General features: G+C 43.2%; 1 protein-coding gene across 3 annotated transcripts in view; it reads right to left on the bottom strand.

The window, feature by feature from the left end:
- Nucleotides 1-1,629: 1,629 nt before the first annotated feature.
- Nucleotides 1,630-24,018, bottom strand: part of LOC134839139 (septin-2-like) — a 411,571-nt gene continuing 389,182 nt past the window's right edge. Inside the window, exons 2-11 of one of the 3 annotated variants that reach the window (XM_063854586.1) lie at nt 9,648-9,764; nt 9,449-9,538; nt 8,659-8,782; nt 8,420-8,554; nt 7,954-8,173; nt 7,606-7,754; nt 7,327-7,434; nt 6,983-7,111; nt 5,064-5,127; nt 1,630-2,524 (exon numbers count right to left, since the gene is read on the bottom strand). In XM_063854586.1, the coding sequence (XP_063710656.1) occupies nt 2,240-2,524; nt 5,064-5,127; nt 6,983-7,111; nt 7,327-7,434; nt 7,606-7,754; nt 7,954-8,173; nt 8,420-8,554; nt 8,659-8,782; nt 9,449-9,538; nt 9,648-9,756 (1,413 nt within the window). In that variant the 5' untranslated portion in view covers nt 9,757-9,764 and the 3' untranslated portion in view covers nt 1,630-2,239. Of the gene's footprint in view, nt 2,525-5,063; nt 5,128-6,821; nt 6,837-6,982; nt 7,112-7,326; nt 7,435-7,605; nt 7,755-7,953; nt 8,174-8,419; nt 8,555-8,658; nt 8,783-9,448; nt 9,539-9,647; nt 9,765-24,018 lie in introns of all 3 variants that reach the window. The other 2 variants (XM_063854587.1, XM_063854588.1) reach the window with 2 other exon arrangements.

The raw sequence follows: 24,018 nt of genomic DNA, 5'->3' as shown, positions 1-24,018 counted from the left end.
TTTCAAATCTCCGAGAAAAAAGAAGGCCTTAAATCTCTGTAATTACAGAACAATTTATGATTGACTTTTCTGGATAAAATTAACTTAATTAAAGAACACTGAATCAATATTTATTTATTTTTCGCTGGGAAAATTGATATGTAAATTTCATTTTCGAAATAAGAAGTCGAACTTGATTTTCGTGATCTTTCTGTTTGAAAATGGAGTTTGCCTTCTTCTACGCAAATGAAATGAAATTAAGAAGCAATCAGAAAGTCAAGCCGCGAAAAAAAAATCAACATTTAGCGTGAACAAATTTTAAGACTTTTTGCTGAAAAAAAAACAAACAAATCACCCACAAAGACCTAAATAAGAGTATTCACTCTGCTCATAACTCTTAAACAATTAAATTATCAAGAAGTCAAGCGCAAAAAGAAGAATTTTTAACCCATTTTTATTGAGACTGACACTTCCCTTCAAAATGCCACACGTCTAGTTGAACAAAAAATTGGAAAAGCTGCAATGAAAAAAACGCTTGTCTACAATGGAAACTGCTAGCAGCTGGAAAAAATCCAATTTCAAACGCTAAAAGAAGCAAGGTCCCACTGAAATTAAAAACCCAGACCATAGGGGCAAACCACGTTACCTCCAGGTCAAGTGAGAAGAAGCCTGGAAGTTGCTAAGAACCGACGATAAAGCAACTTCATTTTCAACGTGTAAGAAAAACTGTATACAGGAAAAGTTCCCAATTTAAGTCTAGTTCCCAATTAGGATACACTTGATCTGATCATTAAATTCCATTTTTAAAAATAGAAGGCAATCACTTTTTGTGACCTATACACTTCGCATGTTCGATAGGAAAACAAAGGAAATTAACTGAACCAAAAAAATTGAAAGTCAAACCGCGAAAACCAGTGTGAACAAATCCTTAAAAGCAAATCCTAAAATATTCCTGAAAAAACTGACGTGTTTTCTGAACAAATTTAAAACAGTTTCTAATAAATGTATGGCCTTTATAACTTATGACTGACACTATTTAAACCAAGTTGTGAAAAGTGGATCAATAGTTTTTTATTCCGCAGTGAAATCTTAAATTTTGTCCCTGTATGAAACAAATTCATTCTCATTTTTTGCGCCGTTTCGTAACTGGACAGCGCAATGTACCCTCCTTTTAGTTATTTAAGTGGAATTGAACTTTCAAAACATCAAAAATGAAACAGCAGAAGATCAAATTTGAGCGTGATTTTTTCGGAATAAATCAGTTCACTAGGTTCCTTAACAGCTGAAATGAAAAAGAACAACAATTATTTTCTGTAGCCATGAATGAAATACTGCAGTATAAGTGTTATCGTTATTGGCGCTAATTAACATTCCAGTTATCAATCGAAAAACAATGTAGCGTAACTAAAAACTGTCTGTAGAGCCAGTCCATGTAAGAACTCAGAATTAAGCCTTATCTTCTTTTGGTGAAAATATTCGAAGTTGATATAATCTTCTTGAACTTTACTTGCTTTCGTTCAAATCAAACGTCACTTGGCTCAATTTATGTTTTAAACTGATTGTTGACTGAAAGGCGGCTAATACTGATTTCTGATTGGTCATGTAGGGATACGTGACAGACCAGTTTATAGCAAAAAAAAACATCTCTATGCAAAAATCGGCTCAAAAGGTTTATTTAATTAAAATAGATTGTTTGCCGGATAGTACAAAACATGCAAATAAAGCTCGCAAAATTGCAGCAATAAATAATTGAAATCATAAAAAAAGCATTTAATTATTGAAATTACAAAGATCAGTTCAAGTTGGGTTAGAATGAAACCCCATTTTCCAGAAAAAAAATGTTTCAACAGGTGCAGCATGATAAACATGAGCTATATAGAACTATAATTATCAAATTAATATTGCACACTAGAAAACTCTAGCTGAGGAAAATTACTGCACCGTTTTTACCTACTTAACGACTTGGATTTCAGGGACGCAAAGTGAGTTGCAATAAGGTCGTCAGCAGCATGCATTGAACAAACACAATTGATGGTCGAATTAATATGATGATAGATTGATGACAAATATGATTCATCGGCCAAATTGACCTCGGCTTAACCCAATCACTTAACGTGACCGGGAGTAAATTACAGCAATTGATTGAGCAGAAAGCATTCAAATTTACTAACTATGAACACTTCAATAATATTGAATAGCAGCAAGGCATTCAATCACAGCTAATTCAAATGACTATACCAGAACGAAACTTGCATATTTTTTATTTGTTGGAAGAAGTCTTGGCTCCAAGCGAACTCGCCATACCTCCACCCAGCGCACTCCTGTTATAACTGGACGCGTAGTTCATACTGGAGGGATACCCACTTCCCATTGGCTTTGTGTTGGGGATAGGAGGGGGTGCTGTGTTCGGGGGAGCAGGGGCTGCAGTTGCACTGGATCCGCCAGTACCCCCTACAGATCCCACCGAGGCTAGACTGCTGGTGCTTCTCTTCGCATCTTCCACTTCTTGCTGCATCTTGGCCAACTTCTCTTGCATTCTTTTAAGCTGGAACAAACGAAATAGTCCATATACTCTAGCTTTATTTCACTGACCTTTTGTTTGTTCGTCATAACATAAGATTTTCTACATAAATCAAGAACATAGCCAACAGACATTTGGAAAGAGTCAATGAATGCAAGTTAACAAATGATTAAGTAATTTGAAAAATTCTCCGCTTTCGATTTTCAAAGAAAAAATATATTCCCTTAAAGCTCTTTAAATTTCTATAACCACTATGATTGGCACTTTTTGATAAAAAAATAACCCAACTAGAAAAAACTGGACTAATAAAAACAAATTTTATTTACTGAGAAATCTGAAAACTGAATTTCACTTTCGATTCTAGGAGTCGATCATGTTTTTTGTGATCTTTACATTTTTGCTGTTCCAATTTTCCTTCCTTTTAACAAATGAAATGAATTGAACTTCAAAATAAACCAAAACTAAATTTGAGCCTGAACAAATTTAAGTTTTTTCCTGAAAAAAATCATCGGGACCTATATAAGCGTCTGAACTACGTTCATCGAATCTTAAAAACATAGCCAACTGACAGTTGCAAAGTAATGACCTCACTGGAGAAAACTCAGCCAGATAGTTTGGAAAATAGTCAAGGAACGCAATTAGACAAAACCAAAACACCGACATGTTTTTAAAGAATCTCTTCTTTCGAATAAAAGAAAATAAAAGCTCTTTGATATTCTAGGAAAATTTATGATTGGCAATTTTTCAATAAATTTGACCCTATTTGAGAAAACTGGATTATTAGGTAATATTTTATAATTCGCTGGGAAATACGAAAGTTAAATTCCACTTTCGAAACTAGAAGTCGATCACGTATTTCGTGACCTTTACACTTTTGCTGTATGATAGTGGAGCTAGCCTTCCTTTTAGCAAAGGAAATGAACTGAAATTAAAAAGAACTCAAAAGTCAAAACGGAAAAAAGTAAACTTGAGCCTAAAATTTTTTAAGTGTTCCTGAAAAAAAAACGAAAAAAGAAGACATTGCGAACTATTCACAGATGCGAAGCTGCGCTTCGCAAACGATTAAAATGAAGAAAAAAAGCTCTAAACAGGCCGAACAAATTAAAGTAAAGAAAAAACTAAAAATACACCTGGAAAATTTTTTTGTTGAGAGCAGAAATATCACGCTCTCATATCTGCTCCACGACTGCTTGTAAAACTACTAACTCTAGCCACCAATATAGCAGCTACAGTTTCTATCGAATTGCCAAGGTTATGCAGCAAAATTTCCAACACAACAGAACAAAACTATTAAATGTTCCGGATTTCAATATCCGACCTGTTGACTAGGAGACTCACGTCTTCGCATCTGCGCCACGGTCACTTGAAAGTAAGCTAGTGGCCCAGCTAATGCTGGATCTTCATGTTCTAGAATTTTGCATCATATATTGTACTGATACGGAAATGCGTAATTTTCAAAATTTCAAAAAATGGACTTTACGCTAAACCCAAGTGTTTCTCTGCTGAAGCGGGGATTAGCCGCTTATTTAAAGGAAAAATCTACAGCTCGTTCTTTCAATTGTAGTATTTATTTTAGATTTCGCTGGGTAGTTTTCGAAAAAAAAGTAAAAACCAATTAAAAATCAAAAACAAGACTTTTCCTAAAACCATAAACGTTTATCCGCTAAAGCATGGGAATGGCTTCTGCTTTCTAAGCCCTGCAATTTAGATTGGAAATTTCCGCATCCCGACTTTTTCGATTGAACCCTTGATATTAAATTGCATTTTCGAAATTAAAGTCGATAAAACTTTTTTGTGACCTTCACATTTCTGCTGTTCGATAGTAGACTTTGCCTTCATTTCAACAAAGAAAACATAGCCAACTGAGTTGGAAAAGAGTCATGAACGCCAGGAAACTGAAAAACAAAATAGACATGTTTTTTTTTCTCAAAAATCTTCAACTTTTGAATTTCGAAGAAAAAAATAGATCGCCTCAAAGCTCTTCGAATTTGTAGACGAATTTATGATGAACACTTTTTCGTTAAAATTAACCCAATTTGAGAAAACTGGATCAATAGTTATAACTTTTATTTCGTTGGGAAATCTGATCATTAATTTCCATTTTCAAAATTAGAAGTCGATCACGTTTATTCGTGACCTTTACAATTTTGGTGTTCGATAGTGGAATTTGCTTTTCTTTTAACAATAGAAATGCACTGAACTTAAAAAGAAATCACAGGACAAGTCAACCCGCGAAAAATCAAAACTGCGCGTGAACAAATTTAAAGAGTTTTTCCTGAAAAATTACGAAAAAAAATCACTTGGACCTATATAAGAGTATTTACTCAGTACGCTCATTATTCTTTTAGTATTGCTTAGCAGGCATCAAGTAGTCCTGCAAGTATTTTCATTTTGCCTTCAATAATATTTATTCTGCAAATGAAAAAGTTGGGGGAAAACATAATCAGAAAACCTATCTGAAAATCAGGACGTAATGTGATGGTGATTCGAAAGAAGATTCAAAGTTTCATTTATGGTTATTGTTTTTATTCGAGACATCTGAGAAAAATCAATTAAGACATACCTCATTTTCCTTCTCCACAAGCATCTTGTCCTTCTCTGCTAGTTTCTTTTCGTCTTGGGAGAATCTAACAACACAAAAACTGATAAGTGAAAAAGAATTGTAAGTCAAATTATTACATATAACAGAAAACGAAGATAGGTTGTAGCGGCGCAGCCTTCAAAATTTGAATTTAAAATGCAAAATAAAAATTTCATAAGTCAATTCAGTTTTATCATAGAATACCGTTTTACCGAGTGATGAATGCGCGCATGCGAATATTTTTTATTCAAGGACAAAGAGAACTTAAATACATCATGCGAAGTTATAAAGTTTGATATGCTGGCATGGCAGTAAATGAATTTTAAAATCTTATTCGCAAAACAGAAATATCCAAGAGCAAATTAACATAAATAAAGAAATGAAAATCATGAATAAGCATTAAGGGCGGCTCCAAAATTTTCACCGTGAGACGTTTTTTGAAAAAAAACAAAACGTGAAAACCAATTCGTGTATCCAGTGATGATTTAAATTAACCGGACAAAACGCGGTAAACTTGAAATTTAAAACCCCGTTTTTCTCAAATTGGGTTGAGTTTAGGTGAAAACTTATGAAGACAAAACTTGCTTAAAACTTTGGCAGAATTAATATGGTATAATTTATTTTGCGAAATTCGGGCCCGAAATTTTACCCCAAAAATGGGTCATTTTGGCTTTTCTTAGTTAATCAAAAATTACGCCAAAAATACCCCGTCGATCACAGACATAATTATATCAAAGAACGCCTTACGTAGTCCAACAAACTTTAAGAAGGGTATTTTCTCAAAAAAGAATTGCAAATTGTTCAAAAATTGTTTTTAAATAAAAAGTTAGTATTTTATATAGTAAAAACGACCTTTTTTGTCTATCAAACAAAAACTAATTAACTTATACAATGTTTTGGAGATTATACCCTATTTAAAGTTTGTTGGGCTACGTAAGGGGCTCACTTTGATATAATCATGTCTGTGATCGACTGGGTTATTTCAGCGTAATTTTTGATAAACTAAGAAAAGCCAAATTGACCCATTTTTGGGGTAAAATTTCGAGCCCGAATTTCGCAAATTAAATTACACCATATTAATTCTGCTAAAATTTTAAGCAAGTTTTGTCTTCATAAATTTTCACCTAAACTCAACCCAATTTGAGAAAAACGGGTTTTAAATTTCAAGTTTAACGCGTTTTGTCCGGTTAATTTAAATCAGCACTGTAGTCCTCAATCTTTAATCGATTTTTAGAGCTCTATTACACTCTCCACCCCTATTTTGCTTTCATGTTCCAGACGTTTTTATTTCAAAGTATCATTCTTAAGTTATTTAACTTAATTGACCAAAAATTTTTGACACTTTCTCCCTTTTTGAAGTTTTTAAAATCGCCGCGACAGATAAATTTCCCGGGTAATATTATTATTATAAAGAATTCGCAGCTTGAGCTGCAGGGATTTCTCCCAATAGTTTCCATGGATTTTGTCGACAACTGTTGCAAATACATATGTAGATCCAAGAGCATGAATTTGAATAGTGCCAATTTCTCTTGAAATAACTCCACATAATAAAAAGGAAAAATATTCGTCGCATTAAATAGGAATATTGCAGACGCTTTACTATTGTTACATCACACTTAACACTTGAATTTGATCAGACTCTTACAGACTGGCTACTTCAATTGAATATTCAATTCACAGTTATAAATCCATCAACTTAGAAAACATCTAGATTTGACGAGTATTGACTTTTCAACTCACCGAGTCAATTTGTAGCTGCATGAATAAACAACAAAACAATATCAAATTGTTATTTCGACACAAAAAATGGTATGTGAATGAGTCACACGTCTTTTTCTAAATCTTGTGATGGAGTTAACTTTTCAGAGAATAAAAAACGTAATTTAACAAAACAAAATTACGTTTCGTCGCTCTTAGCAAGCGTATTTGACCTGGACACGCTCTTACTATCGCGTCTGGCAAGGTCATGATTTAGAGCAGCATCGCACGCAGCTTCACGGAAGCCCGGAGAATGCGCAACAGCGTATTTACTGAAATGTTGCTAACGTCTAACGCATCGGACTTCTTAACTAAAGAACCGTGGAATTACAATAATTACCAAAAACTGCCATATCATGTTTAGCTGGACCAGAAAAAACTGATTGATGACATTGAATTTGAAGGAGTCCAAAAGATCAAAAATGCTTAAAAGCAATAGCGGCTGCAAAGAAGTGTAGCCTAACGTATTCGCAAATGTTACACTTACACGGCTGGACTAGATGACAATTCACTGGTAGGATGAGAAAGTTTTCTGGCACGGAAGCTCTCGTAGTGCACTTCGTGGGTGACTTCTTGCATATCTTGCATGTGAGTACTGAAAAACCGCAGGCTGGTCTAGAACTGGTTGTCTTTCAAAATTATTGTGACCGTTAGTAGTCAAAACCAGTACATTATGAAACACTAATTTCTTCAATCAGAAAACTTAAATCGCAACACAGTAGATTGAGCTTGCCGGCTTTCCGTCAAAGATAAAAAAAACACCTACATAATCATGGCCTGTAGTTTTCTGAAGTCACAATGAGCAGGGTTGTCCAAGTCCACCACACCCCAAGGGTACTTTCTTCCTCTCACCATCTTACCCCCGCTAGCCTCTACTTCCATATTGGAACCAACCACAGCAAATGGCGTACTCATCTGAAAGCATTTAAATACACTACTCAAACTTCAGAGAACATACACACCTGAGCACTTCTTTTCAGATGTGCCCCTTTTATTTCCTACTGAAGATTTGTTTCTCAGGCTATGAAACTTGATGTTAGTGACATGTTACTCAAGTGAAAAAATCGTTGAAAAGTCACAGCAAACTCGAATTCTGTTCATAACCAGTTCATACCTGCAGTTCTTTGTTCTGAGCAATGTACTCCTCGTCCTCGTCCGATTCCGCATCTGGTATTCTATACACACGGATTCCATGTTCTTCTATCTCGTGCAAAAGCTGCTTCTTCATAGCAGCCACTTCAGCTGTAGTCAGTGTGTCGCTCTTCGCTATCACGGGAACAATGTTCACTTTGTCACACAGGTTCTTCATGAATTCTACGTCGATCGGTCGAAGACTGCAAAACAAATTTTGCAATTAATTCCTTTATTGTTGAAGAAACGATGTAAAAGGAAGCCATTAATTCCTTTATTGTTGAAGATTAATTCCACAATTTTGCAATTAATTCCTTTATTCTTGAAGAAACGAAGTAAAAGCGTTAATGACAGTCTTTTGTGCGGCATTGAGCTCAGAAAAATGCTTGATGCAGCTTTGTGACGCGTTTTTTCCTCGAAGCAAAACAACGCTCAACGAAGAGACTGACCCATGAGCCGAGGGGTTGATGAAGTAGAAGCAACAGTGAACCCTTGTATCTGTAATGTTTCTTCGATTCAAGCCACTCTCGTCTTTCAAGTACTGTTCGAATCTCTCGTCGATGTACTTGCTGATCGTTTTATAGCTAAAACACTCACGTTTTACTTCTCCTTTTCCTTTCCACACATTTGTAACTGATAAGATTATAGCAATTACACTTGTACATATTTAAAACAGTTGCAAACTAACCAGTCAGTATTATTCAGCATGTCTCCGAATCCGGGAGTATCAACAACAGTAAGTCTTAATTTCACGGCCTTTTCTTCAATGAGCACGGACTTGGTTTCGATTTGCACTGTTTCTGGGATTTTATCTACAACAAAGTCACGCCATCTGATAAATACGTTTTCAATTAATACGTTTTCTAGAACAACAAGGCTTAAGTTGCTTGCCTTAATTTCTACTTTTTGTTTCAACAATTTGAAAAATGGGTAGGATCTTTGTATTCGTGTGAGTTTTAGCTTTTTTATTTTTGTTTTCCTAGAAAAATCAATTACAGAAAACTCAAAAGAAAACTTTGACCCGAGTAATGCATACTAGTTTGCTGCAATGATGCAATGTACGCAATTTGTGGCAATCTAGTTTTAACAAATAGGGTTTCACAACAAAAAAAAATACATTTCAAGAATTATTGTTCCGACCATTGAAAATGGGGAGGAGCTTTGTATTCGGGTGTGTTAGTTTTATCTTTTTGTTTTCCACGCAAAACCACGTACCACAAATAATCATCGGACACGGTCGAAGGATATACCAAACTGAAGTCCTTTCAGCCGTGTTTTGAACTACGTTAAAAAACTTTCAAAAAGTTTTCAGTATTGAGATAAACTGGTTCAAAACTTTTGATTTTAATTTCAATTTCGAGCGGATAAAGCGAGCGAGCAGGCTTACAGCAGCTTATTTATGCTAAATTTGAGCACTGAAAACGTAGTTTAAAGCAAGAGAAATAAGTTTGGGATCACCTGAGTTTTTTTAATTTTACCTGTTTTTCCATTTGTAGATCTCTGTTTGATGAGCTCTGTTTTACGGAATAAACTACTGATTAGAGTGCTTTTACCCAGACCGGATTCACCTGAAACACAATTGCGCTTAATCACATTGAAACGCTTAAAGTCCTCAAGAAAATTAGTTATATTTAGTGAAATTGAGCACACAATGACAGATAATGAGCGGCCACTTACCTACAACCATCAAAGTAAACTCAAATCCTTTCTTTACTGATTTTCTATGATACTGATTAGGCAGGTTGCTGAATCCCACTCCTGGTTCGTTTTCAGCAGCAGGCGACATGTTGATCTGAGATATGAAACTTATTAGTTTGTAACATTCGTCTACTGCAGTCACACATGAGGCTTAAGAAAAATAGGCCCTATAACCACTGGCTCAAGGGTCAGGGACACTATCTCTTGTGTTTTTCTACCTCAAGAACGGTCGGAGCCAGTTCGGTTCGCTTGTGACATGAGACTACGACCCGTTACAGCTTAAAGGCTACTACTAAAATATCCCCCCACTCTAGAATTAGAAACGTCCCCATACTTAGGTCTCTAGATACCCAAAATACATGAACGCCGTTAAAAACCGGGTTGGAACAATCCGTTAAGTTACTTTTTATTAGACAGTGGAACTTTGATCCATTTCAGATGGATCAACCTAAAACTCACCTTACCTCAACATCACAATTATAAAACACACTCTAGGAATTTAAATTAAGTACTCACATTGTAGCACGCTCAAGAACCAGGAAGTAAATAAGTCGGTAAACAACTCAAGAGTCAACAAAGTAACTAAAATGAGTTTAATGTCAGTCAGTTTTAACAACAAGAACAAGTTTTTACTCTAGACTGCAAGTTCTCGTGAACCATTGGGACACTCTAGCTGTCCACCTTTCCACCGAAGGTTCACTCTGGTCCAGTCAATGATAGTATTCCAATCGTAATAATCCAACTCGTGGGAATGCTCTCGTCTCTGTTTCAGATGGGACAGCTCTACTCTAGGTTATTATTGCTTTCGAAATTGCGAATAGCAATTTCCCACCGATTTTTCTAGCAACTTTCCCGCGATTGTTACTCAATTGTTCTGAAATTGTTCTCTTTTCTTTTTCTGATTTTCAGTTCTCGCGAGAAAATCGTGCATGACAGGTTCCATTCGAAATTTTGAAAAATTAAATTTCCCTCCAAAATCAAGTGTTTTTTGCTCCTCTCAAGGTCAAACTTCCAAATATGACCGACTGGCACATACTCCCCGGACTCGAGATCGATGTCCTCATCGCGCGCTGTCTTCTGCCAGTGAGTCCCAGAAAAACCGAGTGTTGCTCAAGATACAGTGCCAGTGGTCATTTACAGAAGTTTGCAGCAGATTTAAGCTTATCTACACCCCAAAATTCACAGCCATTTAAAATTTTCACACTATTGCTAAACAGCAACCAAAATCTGCATACACCTGCACCCTTGAATTTTCGCTTTTCAAGCCAATCATTTTAAAATCTCTTTTGTCCTATTCAATCAGGAAATTGTCATGCAGCATTTCGATTTATATAATAAATATAGTATATTAGTAACAATATTTGCTTTGTTAAAATTTCTTTTTCGTGAATCCAAGTTTCACTCGGATCCACGCTCAAGCCCCCCTTCCCTCTCAAGACTCAAGATCCATCCGATTTGACCATTCATCTCGTGCTCTTCGCCTTGGAGGTACTGCATCCTGAAGTGCTAGATGCGGCAAACTGTCTCAACAGTTCCTCTTCATCATCGGAACTAATCACAATCTCCTCCCAAGCCTTCAGCTGTTCATAGGATCGCATCCATTCTCTCTGCTCCTGCAATCTCTTTGCTTGGTTGGGTAGTGCCTTCACCCTAGCTTCTCGGTTCAAGCAAAAGGAGTTGTGCAGTCTCAAGCTCACGTTCTTCGCCAGGTCTTCCTCTAGTATCGACTCCCTCGCTTTGGTATTGTCTCTAGACATCTTACCCACTCTTTTCCATCCCGTCGTGATCGCATTACGATGGGTTAGCAGGGGTCTCTTGAAAGCTTCCGGCCCAATCTCGGCCTGGAACTGTCGATACTCTTTTTGATGTTTTCTCATGTGATCTTTCGTTGTCATGTACAACCAAGACGTCAGTGTCGCCCGAAACCATGGAAAGTACCTCAAGCGACTCCATACGTACCTGACTTCCGTCGGTATGGCGAATACTTTGCACGCAGTCTCAAACAACTCGAGTCTCCTGCTGTAGTCTATCGCGTATATTGACTCAGCCGTTGGCGTCGTCGCCTCCCGATACTTCGTTATATTCTCTTCTATCCATCTCAGAGCTAACATCGTACTCACTACTAAGAGCGTCACCTTCTGCCGGTGATCCGGTAGTCCGATCGACCGAATCTCTTCCACATCCCACACCAGGCAAAGGTTCTTGTGATCTGGATACCACACCGTTTGTGCCAAACAGTGGCATGGGCATTCCCCATGAGAGATCTCAATGCTCCTGAGATTACGCTCCCCTGAGGCTTCCAAGAGAGGCTCAAGCTCCATCATTTTCTCGTGCATCGTGTCGTTGTCTTCCAGGTTCGGAGTACTTCCCACAGGTTTCCCGATCACGTTTTGTCTCTCGTGATCGCTTGTGTTTTCTCTTTCCAACTTCAGAAGATCTTCTCCCCAGATTTCGCTTAAGTCATCTCTCAGTTCTTTTGGTACTGTCCCTTTGATTTTTCTCAACAACTTGTGCGAGTGATGCGACATCCGAGCCAACCTCACGCACTTGGGCACTGAGAAGGCCTTGTCCACCAGTATTCTCTGGCTGGACACTTCCACCATCGCCATGTGTAGCGGGTAGTGACTTCCGCACAAGTTGGCCATCATTGACCCTATCAGCGATTTCGCGTTCAATGGCAAGCCATAAGCTTCGCTCATGGGAAATCCCATTTCCGCCTCAAGACCAACCTTCCAGCTCCGGATGTGTTTTTGAGTCACCTGCAACACCCCGGGCCATGATTCCACGCTCAACGCCGTCACTAATTGATGTTCAGACTCCAGTCTCTCCAGTGCCTGCAGACCACACATTCTCGAGAAGAATCCGAGAGCTGTCGCTATATTCACCGTGGTTCTCGCGTAACATTCCGCTATTATTTGCACTTCACTTTTCTCCCTTTCTGTGATGTCTTCGAACCAAGTGACCAGGTCTTCTTTTTGAAACGACAGTATTCTGACGCATGACCGTCCATCGCAGATGTGCTCTCCGTTCCCACACGTCGAATCCAGACAGCTACCCGGCTCCAATTTCTTCACTGACCCGGGGTCGCTCGTCCTTTCGCTTGGCTCTTGCATCTGGGGCGTGATTAGCTTATGTAGCACACTCAACTTCGCCAGATCTTCATCTTCCGTTGGTGCTAACCTCACTCGCTCTGTGGTTTCCTCGATTAGACTTGCATGGGGATGTGGACACCAGGAGGGTCTTAGTAGCTTCCATATCACTCCCAAGTTCGTGGTTAACAAGCCATTTCCACCGCCCATGTTCACTTCAACTCTCTTGTTTGAGCGCGGTATGCTTATCACCTCTGGTGTTTTCTCAAGAATCAGGCCCAGGCTCGGCCCCTCTTTCTCCACCGCGTCTATCTCCATTATTTTTTCTGTCCAAAACTTCAGTAGCTCCGCTACCTCATGGTTTCTGTGGGCTCCTCCAGCTTCCGAGTCTAAGAAGGGATTGTAGGCCATTCCCATCACTCCAGACACATGTTGGTATTCCCCCTTCTCACTGAGTCTCGAGTACTGTTCTGACGAGGCCAGGTTACGGTGAACATCATGTTCTTCCTCGAACTTCTTATTAGAGAACCTCCGTACCTCGTCCAGCTTCCGATGGTTCTCTAAGGATAGTCTGGAACCATCTTCTTTCTCTATTCCTGTACTCTGATATACGTTCAAGATGATCGTTGAGACTCTTTTCTCCATGGATTTACTTCCACTTGCTCTCTGGTGGCATGCCAGGATGGTGCTATCAGACATCATTGACATTATCCATCTCAAGAAACATGTGGCATCTTTTCTTCTAGCCAGGCTCAAGCCTGAATTGTCCCTGGCCACGTGTTGCATCAGTGCCTGATACACCTCTAGCTTCTTGCTTCCCAACTTCAGCCTGTCATACGAGGTCAATGTCTCCAACTCTATTCCCACCAGACTCCAGGTGAACATTAATTGTCCCGCAGTTCTAACGAAGGGATTCGCCATTAGTGGCGGTGCTGATGAGGATGTTCTCATCGCCTCTTCAAAATGATCCTTCAACAAACTCTGCCAGGACCTCTTCAGATGACTTGCCATCTCTATCTTATTAACCTCGGCTTTTTGCTGGGTGGCCCAATTGCGTCGCCTGCGAGCTATTCCACTGTCCAACTTCTTCAAGCAGTCCTCCATTTCCTTCAATGTTTCGAGGGCCACCCACCACGTCCGGGAAGTGTTCCTCGTCTTGTTCCTCTCCAATGGATCACTCGTCACTTGTTTGCCCATGTCCTGATGTGCCTTCGAGATCCATTCTTTGCCGATCTCCACTTCCCCTACCTGTCCGTTCGTTGAACCTCTCTTCACGTTTACCTTCTGAGGCTTGAAGTCTTCTTCTGACGTCGAACTGGTGGAAACCTCTATTTCCTTTTCTACTTCAAGTGGTTTCCTGAGCTCCGAGCTGTTCTTGTATGCCGCCGTCTTGCATCGGGCCAAAACGATGGGCGCCGTCTCTCTCAAGTTTCCTTCCGAAACAGCATCCACTGAAGGACTACCCCATCCTTCCACTTCTCGCTTCCTCTTGCGAGTCTTCACATCTCTGCTCGAGGGTGTTGTGGCTATCATCATTGATTCGACCTCTCCATCCACTCCTTCCAACTCTTGCCTCCCCCCTGCTCGAGCCTTAAGGATATTAGTACTCTTAATCATATTACTAGTCCCAACCTTATCCCTTTTTATATCATCAACCATTTTATCCACAGTTTTTTGTTTCAGAGTAGAGCTGTCCTCACATTTCTCTTTTCTAGTCTTCGATCGTGCGTTCCTCAGCTCCACTAGCTTGTTCAGCAGCTCTTTTCTTGCTTTCTCATCCAGGCCCGTTCCTATCAGGAGCGGTTCCCCGAATCTCACTACTGCGTCCCACAGTTCCTTCTTGAACTTGTCCAGCGTCGTCTCGCTGCCCACTTCTCGATTGAATTCCCCCAGGAATTCCTGCCAAGCGTCATCCTCGAGAGATCCCAAGAATATATCCCTGTTCCCTTCGAACGTGTTCTTCTCCCTTTCCTCCGAGCTCAAGAGTAACATCCCCATATTGAAGGTCTCACCTGCCAATGGCAACTCTAGGTTCTTCCGCGGGGACGGGTTCAGAGGTGGTGTGGCAGTATCTGCCCAATTCTCTTCGCTCAAGTCTTTCAACAGCTCTTGAGTGGTGAGTTCCTCCCCTGATGGCCCTGGTTCAGGTGTATTCCCCACCTCCATGTCTTCTCCAGCTTCACTGAGAGTTTCATCCATACTCTCTTCCTCTGATTCATTTCTTCTTCTCTCGAGAATTCTTTTGAATCGATCCTCAACGGGTCCACTCCTCTTGTCTCCAGGCGTGTCTACAGACAGTGGTGACGGTGTCGTAGGATCCAGCTTTTTATATTCCGTCAGGGCTACATGCAGTTGACCTGCTGCATCTAGTTCTGTTCCCTCCTGTGTCACTTCTACTTGTTCCAAGCCATAGGGTGCCTTGTATTTTCTCGTGGCAAATTTCATTTCGTCCACCAATGCGACGTGTCCCTCCATCACGATCATCCTGCCATCATCCCATATGGGTAGCATATTCTCAAGTCCTTCCTTCTCAAGAGTCCTCAAGACTTTCCGCACCTCATATCCAGGGGGCTGCGAACCTCTACTCTTTTTCGCTTGCGTCGTCCACGAATTTACCTTCCTCTCGCTGGTGTGGAAGTAGACTGCCGCCGTGTAGCCGATGAACAGGGGATCCCAGCCATCCGTGAAATGCCTCTGCGTTTCCTCCGTCATCATCTTCGCCATTATGGAGGGAACCACCAAGGGACTATTCATTCCCAAGGTCATCCTCCTGACTGTCGGGAACTCAGGCATGGTGGCTGGTAGGATTTCTTTCTCCATTATGGCCTCCAGCTCCCTCTTGACTAGTGCAAAGCACTCCTTCCAGGCGGGGATTCTCAAGACTTCTCGTCCGTTGGCCGTCAATGGGTTTAGGTTCCAAAACTTTGGATACATTTCAATGGGGCCCTCTCGCTTGCCTCCCATTCTACATTGCATTTGTCCCCTGAAGTTGCACACCATCATCTCGGCATCTTTCACTTTTCCGAAAAGTACCGTGTTGCTCATACGCGCCCTGAGCACCTCCTGCTGACACCAATTCAGCGCTGTACCATCCAGTACGCTGATGAGACTCAAGTGCGTCACCGAGTGACGATACGTTATCACCAGGGGATCTGGAAACGCGTACGTCACTGCTGGACCATAGATGCAGGTCACCACCTCCTCTAGACCCCGGATTATCCCCATTGGGTCCGACCTCATTGCCAGGCACAGGTCCGTCAACAGAGGCATCCCTCTGTTCGCCTTCTCCCATTCTTCTCTCGAGGTTGGGTTCTCATCTTCACCCGTCATGTATCGATTCTGCATCATGAGGTATTGCACCAGCAGTGTCTTCAACCCTGCGGCACACTTGTAGGAGCTGGTTTCAATGCTCGTGTGGACTCTCCCCATAGACAGAGGTTCTCCATATTCCATTAACCGATGAAACGATACCAATTCCCCATGGGTCAAGAGTACTAGTGCCAGATACCCATCAACTCGAAGTGTCTCCACTCCTCGACTAAACATGTATGCTGGGCCCATGTTGAACAAGTATCTGGGGTAAACCAAATACAGGGCCAAGAGCAGGCTGATGGACATGCCCAGTATCTCCTGTACGAAGGCTCCGAAGATAGTCGCCGTGGTGCCGAACACTCCTGCCAAGAATTCTCTCTCCCAGCAAGGACTCAAGAACTTGAGAATCTCGTAATCTCTCCTAGTCTTCAATTCGCCGTTGGCGTGCTCTCTCCAAAATCCTCCAATCGTCACTTCATTGGCGGCCGAGACAAATCTAACCACCGTCATGTCTCTCGTTTCAGCTAGCTCCAGTTGCTTCTCTAGAAAACTCCAGATTTGTTTCACGAGGAGTGGTGCTTCCTCCCTCGTCTTATTCGTGACGTTCTCCAGCCTTGGTGTCAGGAATGGCCACCAGCCATTCTCTTGAGTCAAGCGATATTTCATCGATTCTAACTGTTTCTCCGTCTCGACCACATTTCTTCTCTCGTTGCTGGGACCTCTAGTCCTGCTGGTGGAATTTGCGACTTTCACATCCATACTCCGGAACCACAGGCTGGCCGTCAACTGGTTTATCGCCGGGTGGTCGTCCCCGATGACTGGGCTGAACTTGAGTTGTCTAGCAAAGTTCGATATCTCTAGCAAGAGTACCTCATCCAATACAATCAGGACGTCGGCCAGTCCGTAAAAGCCCCTCAGTGCATGAGATATGTCAGCCCATGCCGCCGGCAATTCTGATTTGTAAAGCCTCAAGTTCAATGGCTCCAACTCTCGATTGGGGGCTGCCATCAGAATCCGCCATTCACTCCCTTCTGCTATCAGGATCAAGACCGCGTACACGAATTGTAGGGCGGGTGGCATATTTGCGTATCCTGGGGATGTGGTAAACACCACCTTCGTCTTGGACCCAAATCTCGAGGCTACGTTCTCTTGTACCTCATTCATCGCCGCAAATAACGCCTGAATAGCCTCCCATATCTTCTTTGATGTCGGAATCTCCTTGCCCTTCAGTTGCTCAAGAAGTCCCATCGCGTGCAGGTGATCATTCATTCCTGCAAACATTAGCAGCTCAGGTTCACAGGGCATCTCCGACTTTATTGCCACCACTAGAGTCAACATCTGGTTCAATTCGGCTCCTGGCAAGGAGTATACCGGAGTCTCCGGCCAGAACAACTTGGGAGACGTTCCTTCGAAGTCCGATCCCGCCACAATGACTACTCTTGCAGCAGCTGGATCTGCTCTATCATAAACTGCCAGAGTTTTGGCCAGTTGGGTGCCACCACAGGGCTTCCCGTACCTGGGATCTTCTGCCAACTTCGGACCTTCGTAAGCGGCATCAGGCAATTCCATTCCCCCCGGATTGAGTAGCTTGTCTACCACCTTCAACTGCGCCGGGGTTGCCAACCTGATCCTTGCGATGCCAGTTCGGTGCTTGGGAGGTTCTGTTATAAGTCCAGGACCACCCAACAGTTTGAGAGGCCTGTAGTTAATGGGTCCCATGATCGTCTTTGTGGGAATTCCAGTCAGGTCTGTGGTCTCCATTAACTTCGCTCTCGAGAAGTGCGCTTCGTGAGCTTTCAACCAGTCTATGCAATGATGTCTATTCAAATCCTCGTGCGACACTCGTTCGATCCCCAGGGTTTCCGCCAACTCTCGTCTGCATTCCAAACTCTCTAGATCCAGTTCCTTCACCTTCTCAGGATACCTCAAGCGGGCAGTCTCCATAGACTTCTTTTCTCTCCTGCCATCTGCCACCACCACAGAGGACATCGCCGAGCCCGGAGGTGTTGATGACTCTACCTCCTCCGACTCCATTGGCGTGGCACTCTGCAATCGGGTCTGATTGCTCCTTGAACTGTCTCTAGTATCAACTCTCGCTCCCAAGCGACCAGCCAAGGCCCTCGAGGCAAGGAATGGTGGGTTGGGAGGTGGTCCTAAAGTGAATTGGGCTGTCTCCAGCAGGTCCGCCTCTAGCGTGTTAATGTGTTCCTGGAAGACGTCGTTCAGCCACTCCGCTCCCCTTGGCCTATCGAAATGGATTCCATCTTTTGAGGTGTCTTCAGGGAATCCCTTTTTCTCCATACGTTCTGCTATGTCCAACAGCCTGAGAGGAAGCACACTCTTCCGGTGTATGTCTCGGATCATCTTGTTCAGGCTCCGCACCTTCTGGTTCATCTCTAGGGCGTGCTGATCAAACATCATGTTGTAGGGGACCGTGCATACCGTCAGCAGGATGGGGTCCATCTGGATCCTCAGTTCCTCAAGAAGGCAGCTCATCTTGTCGCACAGCCTCGCTACTTTCCTCGCTTCTCCCCTTGACACGTCGTTGGTCCCAACCATCAGGGTCACTGTGTAAACTTTGGTCATCCCTAGCATGTCCAAGGTTGCCAACATCTGTGGCGTGGCAGCTCCAGCGAAACTCAAGACTCCTGTCTGCCAATGGGACCGTATCTGGGTCAACACCCGCACCAGGCTATCCCCTATAATTAGGTGAACTGCACCCTCTGACACACGAGGTGGCGCTAGATACTCCACCCAGGCTGCGTCATGGAAGCAGTCCCTCCTGGCTCCCTGTTCCGCACTCCAGTCCAGCCGATTGTGCCTGTGGTAGTTCCCTTCTGTATTCTTCTTATAGCTTGCGATCACGACATTCCTGACCGGCTGTTCCCTCCAAGTTGGGGGAAGCTCTGGCCTTGTCGATCTTTCACGACTCTGCTGCTGCAATTTCTCGCCTAGCTCCTTCAGGCGCGATGAGGCGCCACTCACCTGACTGCCACTCGAGGTCGAGGTTGGGGTATATCCTGGTAACACCACATCCATCAGAGGACGTACAGGTTGTGTCTCTAGGTTGCGCAAGGAAGGCGTTACGTCATTCGGTATCCAGACCTCTAACCCTTCGCTCATGTGTTCTCTGGCCTCGCGGTCAAGGTTGAACCGTCCTCTAGCCCTGGGAGCTTCATCCACCTCCATGCGCGACTCTGGCCTCGAGCTGGTCACCACTCGTTCGTTTGACCTGGCTCCCTTCTGTGCGTCAAGCTCGCGTTGTCGCTGTTCTATCCTTTCCAACTCCGACTTCAGTTGATCACGATTTGCGACGTTCTCCCGCACCCTCAGCTCCTGCTGATGTTCAGCCCTTAGCATCTCAAGTAATTTCGACGTCTGATCTCGCTCGTCGACTGCCTGGTCTCTCTCCAGCTGAAGCTTCTCCCTGTCCAGCTTCGCCTGATCCCGATCGAGGTTCGCTTTATTCCTTTCCTTCAGCGCCTTCTCGAGCTCTTTCTTTAGAACCCCCAGATCCGGATATGCCTCTGTCGTCTGTTGCGCTCGCGACATCGACGGCACCTTACTCGAGCTCTGGCCTGTGGATCTTGCTGTTGGTCTCGTCGGTAGCGGAAATTCTCCTGCGCCGTGTTCGGTGTTGTTACTCAGGCCAGGATTTCTTGCCAAGTCAAAGCCCCTTACTCCTCCATCCGCATTCCAAGATAACCATCTGGTCTGTTCTCGATTTGATATGCCCTCGGTGGTGTAGCCGACCATCAAGACAGCCTCCGTCGCAGACTCCCTGCACTCACCCTGGTCCTCCAACTGGAGGATCGCATTCAGCATCACCGCCATTCTCTCGTCTATCTGGGTGTAGTCCAGGTCCCTCAAGCGTCTGTACAGCTCGTCAAGAGTGGGCTTCTTCAGAGCCGCGGGCACGGAGTTCCAGAATCGGTCTGCCATTTTTGCAACTTCGGGATGTATATAGGTAGATGTTAACCAGCTCAAGAATTACCTTACCAACTCAAGAATTACCTTACCAACTCAAGTATTACCCAATTCAAGAATTCTCTAGAAATGTTCTCTTGCAAGTACTTGCTGTAGATTCGGATTATCGCGTGTTCAATCAAGATTCTCTCTTTCTGTTTCTCGCTTGAGTGTAGTTGGATTTTCAACTTTGTTTTTCAAACTCGATCTGAAAACAGAAAGCTCATTAACACTTAGCATGTCACGTTCCTAACCTAGAGACCCCCCTTCTACCCATATGGTTAAAATCTTATCATTCTCATATCACTTAAAGCAATTCGATTGGGTTTTCCCTTAAGAACATGCAGATTCATTTTATGTTTTAGCACCATCAATTCTTTCTTTTAAAATTCAATTGTCATGCCAATCACATCTTAAGATCCCTTTACCTGCGCCGCACCCCAGTACCTAACTCAAGACTCCTCCCTCACACCCGACCTGATACCTCCATGTACCCGACTCAGGCGATGCTCAAGTAGTACTTCTTGTGAAGATGCACCATTATCTCTGTTTCTGCAAAGACCACATGTAGGATAGCGTACAATTCCCTCGAGCTCAGTTTGCCCCTGTTTGGGTCGTACACCGGCATCGAGACCTCCACTATTCCTTTTTCAATCATGAAGTCACGTAGTCTTGTCAGTGCCAATATCACGTGTTCGGGATCAATTGTGTTTCTGTCGTTGACTCTCGTTACTAGGAAGCAGAGGTATTTGCCCGGGACTTGTGCCACTGACGGTGGAAGCGCTGCTATGCCTCCCAGTCCTGGCCTCTGTCTGAACAGAAACTCTACGTTCTGGTACTCTCTTTTGAAGTCAGCCTCCAATCTTGATTTGAAACTCATGTCCGCCGTGATGCAGATCGCGCTGGTCCTGTTTGACAGGATGAAGTCGCTATCCGTTATCATGATGTTCTCTGAGTATTCATTGGGTATTTCGAATTTCGTTTTGAAATTCCTTCCTATGGTAGGCTCTGGTTCTTCTTCCTCCAGTTCCAATCCGCTTGTTTCCCTCACTTCCTTGAGCTTCTTTATCATCAAATTTTCGGTGTGGGTAAGTCCTACCCCCACTCCCCGGACAAAAATATTTATCGACGTCCCCGTCGATGTAGTCGGGTCTGAATTGTCCTTGGGGATGTCCAGTGGCCTGTCTGTTGCTGTCCATCCGAAAAAAGGGTCCTCTGTCTTCATGTAATTTGCTGCTGATACATCGATTTGCTGAATGCTTTGTCCTTCGCGGCTCTCGTCTTTGACATCACGCATCCACTCTAGAATCCTCAAGTTCGTGTTCCCCCTCCTTTCTATTTCACTCTGCTCGAGATCCGTCTCCAATTCTGGCGTCGAGTAATCATCCTGCGGATAATGTCCACCATCGTCAATGACCTGCCATTCCTCTTCGGCTTCCAGTTCGCCTGCGCTTAGTAGTTCATCGCCCAACTTGTCTGGCTGTATCTTATCGATCAAGAAGTCATCCCCGTACCTATTGTACCTCATACCTGTTCGTTTACGATTGCCAGTCCTGGTTTCCGGTGGTGTTGGTCGATCCGGCTCCATCCACTTCGGTACCTCGTTTTGCTCTGGGTCGTTCCAGTCTTCTTCTACAAATGAACCTGCATCCGACTCCACTTCTATCTTTTCGTTGTCGTCCAAACTCAAGTTCTCATTACCATCATTTTTCTCTCTAGTGCCTTTCTCATTCACTTCGCACGCTGGTTCCACCACCAGGTACTCAAGACCTTCCATGTCTTTTGGTAGGCACCAGTCCTCCGGGGACGGGACGTGAGGCTTCAGATTTTCGTAATGTGCTGCTCGCCCTGTACTCAAGCGATAGAACCGTCCTTGTTGATGTACTTCCGTAATCATGAACGGTCCTCTCCATTTCTTGAGTAGTTTCTTTGTTCCCTTGGGCGGTATGACATTTTGGAAGACCCACACGTATTGGCCCACTTCGTATGGCTTTGCTCTTAGTATCTTTTCGTCATATTTCTTGCGTTGCCTCATTTGCGCTTGCGCCGTGTTTCTCCGACATAGCTCGTTTAGCTCTTGTTGTCTTTTGATCGCTTCCTTCACGTATGCTTGAGGTGACGTCCTCTTCCCCTCGTACTCCGGGTAGAAGAATGTTATAGGCATTGCCCTTTCCCTGCCTGTCAACATCATGAAAGGACTGATACCCGTCGTTGAGTGCTGAGTACTATTATAGGCTCCTACTACCTGTGGCAGGTATTTGTCCCAGTCCGTCATGTATCTCGAGCAGTACACCCTGAGCATGTTGACCAGTGTCCTGTTCTGTCTCTCTACCAACCCATTGGTCTGTGGATGATAGGTCGTCGAGTGCGCTTGAGCAATGTGTGATCTCTTCATCAATTCTTTTGTCAAGTCCCCCACAAAAGCCTTGCCGTTGTCCGACTGGAAAGTCATTGGACAACCATACCGCGATATCCAATGCGTTATCAGGTGATCACATGTCTCCTCTGCTGAGGCTGTCTGGCACGGAACCGCTTCCGCCAACTTGGTGAAGTGATCTATTATAACTAGTATTTGGTTATAACCCGACTCCGTCAAGCAGATTTTCTGATGGTCTATCTGCACCACTTCATTGAATTCCGAACTTTCGACAGACTTGAGGGGAAACTTCATCTTCCTTGGGTCTTTTACTTGAAGGCATGCTAGGCAGGCATTCACCCATCTCTCGCAAGCTTTTCTCATTCCCGGCCAATCAAACCTGTGAAGTATCCTTTGTTGTACTTTATCTATCCCCTGGTGGTCCATCTGGTCGTGTGATCTGAAAAGCACCTCCGTTTGGTACAATTGTGGTAGTATGATGAGGTTGTGTTTGTGTAATATTTTTTCCTCATCTCTTCTCTTGCACGCTACCACCCCTTCAGCTGTGTGATAAAGTAAATCTCTCTTTTCTTTGTAGAACTGGCTCAAGATCTTGTAGCTGTCTTCCTCAAGTTCCCCCTTCTCCTTGACTCCCGAATGGATCCATTTGGAGAGGTTACTTGTCATTTTGTCATTCTTCTGGGCCCTTATTAGGTCAGACAGCCTGTATCTCGCCTTAACGTGCTCCTTTAGCGCCATGATCTGTCCATTCATTTCACCAGGGTTGTGGATGTCATCGCTCAGCTTCACACATATCATCCTTTTCACGATTTTCATGTCGTCTTCTGGTACCAGATTCGTTCTGACGTTTGAGTTGCACGATAGTTCCCTTAGTGGTTTTCTTGAAACTGCTATTTTCTCGAGCTCTTCACCACCTCGTACCTCTTGTATTTCCAGATTGTACGTCCCTGAAGATGGATCCGTCTGTAATTCCCTGTCGTGCTGTCTTATCTTCTCTTCCGCCAGTATCATGCATAGACTGTCTTGGTCTTCGCTGCTCTCATCCGAGTCTTCATCCCATTCTTCACGCTCCCCGGACAATTTCCCTTCTCCGGTTTCGTCTTCTTCCACGAATCTGGACCACTCCCCGGACTCTTGATCTAGTCCCAGGTGTTCAACTTCTTCTCTGAATGTTACTTTCTTATCCCTGACTTTTGTCTGTTCCAGAATTTTTTCGGGGATTTTTTCAACTAGTGATCGCACAACTTCCTTGCTGTCAGTGATGCTTCCTTTTGAGACGTCAGTATTGTTCACTGTTTCTTCTCTCCGAAGTATGGTTAGTTCCTGTGCCTCCTGACCTTTCCCTTGGATCACGGGCTTGTCATCTGATAGTTTCTCAAGCAACCTCATTAAGTCTTCATCTATTCGGACCGTTCCCTCCTCTACCTGGATGAGATCATAACCTTTTGCCTTAAGTGTTTCCCTCACGACCTTGGACTTGAGCATTATTCCTATCGGAATCCCTCTGCTTTTCTTCAAGATGGTCTTTTCAAGAGGCTCTTTCGGCAATTCGGGATGATCTTCAATCGGTTTGCCTGATTTGTCCAGCCATCTCGTGAGTGGAAGA

The sequence above is a fragment of the Symsagittifera roscoffensis genome, chromosome 2 (genome assembly GCF_963678635.1).
Source record: "Symsagittifera roscoffensis chromosome 2, txSymRosc1.1, whole genome shotgun sequence".
Taxonomy (NCBI): domain Eukaryota; kingdom Metazoa; phylum Xenacoelomorpha; order Acoela; family Convolutidae; genus Symsagittifera; species Symsagittifera roscoffensis.
The sequence above is the reverse complement of the archived record's forward strand: the minus strand, read 5'-3'. Positions and strand labels throughout refer to the sequence as shown.